This window comes from Anabas testudineus, chromosome 7 (genome assembly GCF_900324465.2).
Source record: "Anabas testudineus chromosome 7, fAnaTes1.2, whole genome shotgun sequence".
Lineage (NCBI taxonomy): Eukaryota > Metazoa > Chordata > Actinopteri > Anabantiformes > Anabantidae > Anabas > Anabas testudineus.
Genome location: NC_046616.1, coordinates 19,990,446 through 19,998,747, shown reverse-complemented (window position 1 = coordinate 19,998,747; position 8,302 = coordinate 19,990,446). Strand labels below are relative to the sequence as shown.

The window sequence follows — 8,302 nt, the reverse complement described above, 5'->3', positions numbered from 1 at the left end:
GACAGATAGCCACAGAAGTGAAAAACATAAAGGAACTGTTCAACTGGTTGGGAAATATACAGAAATCAAACTCAAGAACAAAATAATTCTGATGCCAATTTCCAAAGCAGTCCTTCTGGTGTCAGTTAATACATCTAATGACACAGTTGCTCTTCACTACAGCAGTTCGTTAACAGTACACAAATGTATTAGGCACGCTGCAAAGTTTTACATGGCCTATCTTTTCTTTTCTTTTCTTTTTTTTTTACAGTTTTCCCTTTTAAAATCATGGTACATTGAGGTTGGAGTCAAAGCTTGTAAGTGTAATTCCTCATGTAGCAGACATGGTTTAGTCTGACACACGGGCACAGATGTACAGTACCACTCTTTTTGGTTATGTCATCTTCTTCTCAGGCGTGGTCCTCAAACAAATCTCTCATCTGTTCCAACCATACAGTGGAATTGATTAAACCTGTAGACCTGTTCGCTTTACTGTCTAACATCCCCTCTGCTCCAGACTTCTGCACAAGTGTCCTCGTTTTGTTCTTCTGCTGCATTCTTGACAAAGGAGTATTTAAACTCCATCATCTGTAATAGAAAAACGTTGTTACTGTTCTACATGTAATGACATAAAAAGGATTGTCATATAGAGTATGTTTTCTTTTTCATATTATCAAGACAATAAGGATCTGTTCTCACTTGTGGGTGCTCCGGTGTGGTGCCGGGTGCTCTTGATTTGAATGAAGATGGTGTAGGTGTCATATGCAAACAACAGACCAGCGATTAAACCAAATACCTACAAAACAACACAGAGTGAGAATCACAATAATAATCACTGATCACGTGAAACATCACTTGGTCAAAAAACACTAACAATTACACTGAATTTACTACATTTCAATACATGAAAATACAATAACACAGTTCTAAGTCCTTCATAAATTACACAGAAAAAGCCTATTAGACTACAGGACTTTCAAAATCTCTCTCTGGAGAAAGTTCACGACTGAAGAAAATGATGCACAAAAACATGAGACAAGTCACTACAGGGTAAATTTAAGGTCAGTTATTGCATTTAGTCTGTAGCACGTGGTGCATGTATAAGCAAAAGAGAAGCTGCAAAGTGCAACACGGATATCCACAGTCTTGTAGTTCTGGAAGACAGAACATGACCCTCCCGGCCTAACCCATCATCTCTCACTGTGGAGCCTCCTGTAAATCAATAACGGCTCCTGCTAATTTGAATCACTATCCCAGAACTCTGCTATTTCTTGACATGAGAGGACCTATTAGTCCAGTTGCCTTGTTTTAAGAAAGTAACATCGTATCTATAGAAAGGTGAGGTCTAGTGTAAGCTGTCAGTCCGCTGCAGGTCTGGTGTGCTACAGTCAGGGACAGTTTATTAAGTCTTATTAGGTCCTGCTCCTCTCGTGTCACAGACTCATCTCTACGTTTTTGTAACTGCAATCACATCCTGTTTTTGGCTATGATAAAATCGAATGTCCATCCTTTGGGACATGTCAATGCACTGCACTGCACTGAAACAGGAAAGATGAATAGAAGATAAAGTTAAAGATGACAGTATTGTTAGTACCGACTTGAATTCTTCAACTGATAGTTTGACTGTTAACACAGGAAATGACTAGGAATCCTCCAGAGTCATCACAGTTTACACATCTACAGTATCACAAAACATTTTTTTTCCTAGTTAATGGTTAGTGGTTGTCAAAACAAGCAACAACACAGTATTATTCAAAACTGTTCCTGTGTGCAGTCGAGAGCTGAAGCTGAGTCACGGCAGCTGAACTGACCCCGCCTGCGATTCGAGCACCGTCCCCGGATCCTCCAATGACACAGATCAGAGAAGTGATGATGTAAAGGACAGCACCAATACCAGCACGGAAGAGATCCTGCACAAGAGAAGAAAGAAGATGATGAAGCGTTGTGCAACTTTGCAGGCAGGTGTGTTTGCTGGTGGTATGAGGGGCAGCACACTCACAGTCCAGACCCAGTTGACCACTAGGATCTGCTTGTCCAGGTCCATCATAAAGATGCCAAAAAAGACCATGGCGAAGATCATCTCACAGATGGCAACGGCAGAGAAGCCTCCATACATAGACGCAGCGTAGCAGATGATGATGATGAAACTGATGAGCTAAGAGTGATAAGAGGGAGAAGAGGGGTGGTGGGATAAAACAATAAAGAATATTTATTTTGTGGAATTCAAATGCAGCCTACACGCCCGCCCCTGCTTTTGTGGTTCTCCTAAATTACTTATTTAAAACAACATGCAGATCAGCTGGAATTCACCAGAGAGAAAACTGTTCATCTCGGCGCTCACTATGAGAATAAGATCTGTGTCCAGTAAATAGCCAAGGCCAGTCAGAAATTAAATAACTCCAACAAAGCCAGCATTGTTTCATGTACTCCAACCAGTTCACAATTCACCTTCCACTTAAAAACGACCACTTCTGCCAAGAAAAATATTTGTTACACAAAAATACTATTTTTGAGAGTTGGACAGTTGGAAAGATTATAAAAAACGATATCACATGCAGTTTTCACCGTAGATTTACAGCTGTTGCATCAAAGTCACATTTTTCCATATGAGGAAAAAGAATCAGCATGCATTCTTCTCAGTCCATTCTGCTGAAAAGCTGCCAGCGGGGAGAACTCATAAACTTAGGCAGCCTACGGCTCAGAACCACTATCAGCCTTTTTCAATACTGCTGTTGTTGCTACTGTCAAACTGTGTGGGTGGATGCTTTCACATAAGATGGATGCATGATAGCCGCGAAAGAGCAGAAACTTTCAAGCTATGAAGTCTTTAACAGTTTTATTCACTTCAAGACCGTAAATTGCATTTTGAATTCAATTCATGAATTGTTGCTCTGTATGTTTGGATATTTGGCTCAAGTCTTAACAAAATTTCATTCGTACAAGTCGACCAATAACTCAGCCAGGTGAATATATGAGCCAATAACAACTTATTGCAGTTACGTCAGTGTAAGGTTATATGCTGGCTGATAATTAACACAAAATTACAGCTCTAAAATCACAAACTGTTACTATTACACAAACAGATCAGTCGCAACTTTAAATCCCCCTACAGGTTTTAATGTTGTGGTCAACAGTGGTCTACTGCTATGCAGCAAGCTGCGATGAAGTGTGTTTTCTGGCATCTGTTTATAATTGCCAGTGTAAAAAAATGTTCCCATGCTGACCCCTGTTCACCACGACATTAACACGACCAGGTGCTGTAAGTGTCATTTATCTAACCTGATCATTGTCAAAAAACATGTTATTGGTTTAGGTTATGTGTTAAATAAATATTATCAGCTGATTGATCAGTATTGTACCAACAGATACTGTATATTCAGTATTGGTAACGTTGACTACATGTCTTTGTAAAGGTTTCTATACAACTATCAGATTGAATGTACAGTACATTCACACTTTTAATACTGAAACAACTCAACATCCCACTTACACATCCTGTGATATACTGATGTGCATTTTTATAATTATATTACATATATTTATAATTCCTATCTTTGATATGTTATGATTTATATTTCTTTTTTATTTTCTTTATTCTCTTCTTTAGAACTGATTCAAGAGCGCGCCACCCTTCATTAAACTGCACATTTATATTGTGGTCTCTGAATAAACTAACTAGTTAGTATAACTTAAAACTACTATACCTCTTTGGTCACATCTCTTCATTTAACCGTGTCAAAACTACAATAATGTATTAATGTAATGCTTTCCAAATGAACTGAGCTGTGATTCTAACAAGCACATGTTGCACATCGCGGTGTTGTATTCTCAGACACCGACGACTCAGTCGCCAGTGTCAAATCACTGTAGTCTTGATACACACATGATGTAACGGACTCGACACCAGCCCTACATCTGTCACTGCTGAGTCCCCTCCTTTCACCCACAACGGTTACACAAACGTGCAGCCGGCCAGATGTATCAGTGGTTCATGTGTTCTCGAGGCTGGCACAGACTGCCTCTGTAGAGTAGCAGGGCGGCTGAGGCCAAGGTCCAACACAAAGGGAGCTCTATTCAGGGCAGAGCCGGCTGCTCTGAGGGCAGCACCTACTGAGGAGGCCGGCACACAGAGAAACACCCACTACACAAGAGTCCTTTGGAACAAGAAAGACTCTAAGATGTTGACACCTTTATGTCTTCCACACAGTGGTGGATCCATTTGCACGGGGCAGCTTTCAAAGATCACAACTGGAATGCGTTCACATCACTATAATGAGCTGCTCTTTCAAACCGACTGGAGGGAAAGTGTTGTGAACCATAGGCTAATTATAGTCAGCAGCAACATGAGAGCCAAGAGCTAGTCCGCGGTGCAGATACACATCAAACAGCAACAACGGTTGCTAGGGAAGTCACTTACGCTTTCCGACTGATTTAGCATTGCTGTAACTCACTAAAGTGTTCACCACGTGTATTCAGCAGGAAATGGAAGCTCATTTCATCACTGCTCTTGCTCTTCAGCTTATCATAACCTCTGTTTACGCAACTTTCAAGCTCCACCCTATTTACACATCCTCCTTTTTCTGGTTAAGAAACCTGACAGGTGATAACCACATTTTAAAAAGTGCCTTCCAGTCACTGCATGACGTGAGCGCTTCATAATTACAATATTGACAAGAAGGTGAAAGATCAGCTCAGTGCAAGACACACCTTGATGTATCACGGCCACATGGCAAACAAAAATGTCCAATTTATGGGTGTGGTCCTGTAAAAGTAGCTCAGTGACTTCAATGATGTTTTGCAGCCTCAAATATGATTAAAAGGAAAATTCCTCTATATGTAATTTGGATAGGTAAAGCCAACATTTCACAGAGTAAAGACAGATTTATCTACTTCGTCTTTTGGTTTACCAGCTTCCAGATGTGCGGCTGCTAGGCGTAAACACCTTTTATCCCATTAGACTGTGTATAATAAGCAGTCATACCTTTGTCTTCTGTTTCGCTCCCACGACTCATCTTCTGCAACTATTTCATATACAAATAACTCCCTAGAGTTAATCAGGCTCCGGTAAAGTAACGCGTAGGAGAGCAGATGACAAACACCCGTATATCCACTGAAGCATAAAGCTATGCTTGATTAACACAGTGGAGACGTGAGCAAAGCAATTCACAAATTCTATGTTCCCAGGGGCAAACTTAACGCATAGCCTGGAATTTCCATTAAGTCCAGAAAAAAAACTTTACAGTAGGTGGACCAGTGACCACTAGCATCTGAGAGCCTGTTTTATAATGAACTCACTGACGTGTGAGAGCAGAGCTTTTTATCGGTGGCACAAAGTGCTTTCCTCGCTTTTAGAAAACATTTAACAGGAAGAGGAAATACATTGAGTTCATTCTGTCCTGTAAAAGTAGATCAGTGAAAAAACTCACAGGACTTGTAATGCTCAGACAAATGTATTCCCAGTTTGTAAGGGCTAATAGTGTGTTTGAATGATTCTCTGTGGTAAAATGCTTTCTGGGCCACTGTGCGTCATGTCATCAATACAGAAGTTGCAGTAATGCAGGATGGTGACCTCACCAAAATTGCTTCATTGCTCAGTTCTGTTCTTGGTTGTATAAGTTAAAGACAGTTATCCACTAAGCTCAAGGTCAGTGGCTTGATCTCTGGTTCCTCCAATCCACATATCAAAGTGTCCTTGAGCAAGACACTGAATCCACATTGCCTCCCAATAGATTTCTATAAGTCTAACTGTGTGAACAGAGTCAGAGCTCATGGATGTCAAATATGTGACAGTGCTGCTGGCCTATGACTCCTCAACCCAGTGTTAGCAAATGGAAGGTCAATAGAGCTCACTGGCAAGTTTCTATTTCCTGCGTTAGGTGAAACAGACAGTGAAGCTGTAGGTGGCACAGAATGTGACGGAGCAGGCAAAGGGAGGGGCTGGCAGTGAAAGTGTAAGAAAACTCTTAGTACTGTCAATGCATCAACATTTCCCTTAGAAATGGAGCATGACATAGGCAGAAATATAGATAATAAGCAGTATATAAGTACAGGTAATTAATGTTACTTTGCACCAGTGAAGATGCAAAGCGTATGTAAAGGATGAGGTCAGTGTGACTCACGCTGCTGTGAAATGCAAACAAAGGCAATAATGTGAGAAAAATGGTGGTTAAGGATATTATAAATATAAAGATCGTTCCAGACAGGAAGTGGTATTATCTTCACACAACACATGTATTATTATTATTACTCAGGCATTACCCTGACGTTCTATTCGATGTTGGTTTAAATATTTTTGTTAACCTGAGTCAGATGTGCCAAGGTTTAAATGTGGGTAAAAAAGTCCCTATACTTTACACTGCTAGGAATATGATCTACTGTATATTACATTTTCACCTCACCAAATTAAGGTTACTACCGCTCTGCCTGCAAATAGTATGCAGTCTGAGGTGATGAGTAAAAGGAGACTGGGCCACCTTAACCCATATGACCTTTCATCTGCCATTAACACTGAGCATTTGGCACTTTGGTGCCAAATGGGAAAACAGTGGAGCGCAAGTGACAGGTGGGAACCCTTAACCTCTGCTCATGATCCCTCAACCCCCCAGAACCACATGCCTTTCTTTTTCCCCTGCGGACAGAACTGCCTTTAAAAAAACCAGACTCAAAAGTCTGAAAAATAAAAGGAGAAAAAAAAAAAAAGAAGAAGAACGTTTGTTGCAGAAGTGAAAGGAAAGAAGGAGGAATCATTAAAAGAAAAGTCCATCGATGTCCAGTATCCTAAAAAAAATCAATAACAAAACGTGAAGGCTGCATTAAACCACTATGAAATATTGAGTAGTGAGAAGCTACTTAACACAACAATCACCAGCATGGTGGATCCAGTTCTGCCAGCACTTGTATTCATTCATAACAGAGGTGCGCACTGGCTGAACAGGACAGAGGACAGGGGACAGGGGACAGAGGACAGGGGACAGAGGACAGGGGACAGGGGACAGAGGACAGAGGACAGGGGACAGAGGACAGGGGACAGAGGACAGAGGACAGGGGACAGAGGACAGGGGACAGAGGACAGGGGACAGGGAACAGGGGACAGGGGACAGAGGACAGAGGACAGGGGACATAGGACAGAGGACAGGGGACAGAGGACAGGGGACAGGGGACAGAGGACAGGGGACAGAGGACAGGGGACAGAGGACAGGGGACAGTCAACTTACTATTTCTGCTGCGAGTATGACGCCTTTCTGGGTCCTCACGTAACTTTTCAGCTTCTCCAGGCAGTTGGCACCGGGACTAGTCGCGGTCGTATCAGCCATCCTTTAACCAGTAACTAACTAACTTTATACTGACTGTTTGTTTCGGAGCCTCGAGCGACGAGCGACTGTTTAAATAAACCAAGTTGTTTTGCGCAGCAAGGCGGAAAAAGGCGCAGCTAGATTTAGGTGCGGACCGCTGCTCCCTCCTCAGCCAGCTCAACTTCTCCGGTGGAAAAGGAAAGTCTTGGTGAAACCCCCTGACTGAGCTCAGGCACGACCACAGCAGTTGAGCAGAGCCACTCCTGTCTGAGTGTGTGTGTGTGTGTGTGTGTGTGTGTGTGTGTGTGTGGAGCAGAGGAGGCGCTGGACCCTGGGGCGGTGGCTTTCTCCTGCTGCTGCCTTCAGGAGCTCCTCTGACACTCCGACTCTCACTGGAGCTGCTGGCTTCATTGTATTTTACAGACCTCCCAGATGCCTTCATGAGATTTCAAGTAGATTTCATTGCGGCTGGGAGAAGTCGCAGCAATTTAACAGATTTGTATATTGGCAGAAACTCGATAATAGCTGATTATGATTTTGTGAATACATTCAGTCGAAACTATAGTGTATTGAAACAAAATCCTGTATGAATGATAGTCATAAACATTATTCATTATATAAAGCGTATTATTACTGACCGCGTTCTGTGCATCCCCTAACCTTTCAGTTTTGCTAAGAGACCGTATGCAAATTAAATACAATTACAGTTACATATGAATCATGGTGATCAGTATCTCAGCGTTGCTACTCTCCATGTTCCTACGGCTACTAAACAAACACACGTCGCTTGGTGCGCCTGCGTCCGTCTGGGACAACTTTAACCCTTCAGGGGAGTTTCTCAAAGTGTCAGTGATACTTTTGATCAATTTAATTAGACCGTCAGTCTTTTTATCATTAATGTGCAGACATACACACTAATAGGCTTCACGGGCTACTTTGTATTCACAGGCAACAGCGTGTTATTATCAGTTCTTAGCAGTACTGGATGCACTCTGACACTGTATCTGTCTACGCTGTGATAGTTTTTAGAC

The 8,302-nt window shown here is 42.0% G+C and overlaps 1 protein-coding gene across 1 annotated transcript; it reads right to left on the bottom strand.

Moving 5' to 3' along the window:
• Positions 1-232: 232 nt before the first annotated feature.
• Positions 233-7,571, bottom strand: plp2 (proteolipid protein 2). The gene is made up of 5 exons (XM_026367272.1): positions 7,194-7,571; positions 1,979-2,134; positions 1,791-1,889; positions 679-775; positions 233-567 (listed from the first exon to the last, which is right to left on the bottom strand). The coding sequence occupies exons 1-5, from the start codon at positions 7,290-7,292 to the stop codon at positions 554-556; spliced, it is 465 nt and encodes a 154-aa protein (XP_026223057.1). The 5' UTR covers positions 7,293-7,571; the 3' UTR covers positions 233-553.
• Positions 7,572-8,302: the final 731 nt, after the last annotated feature.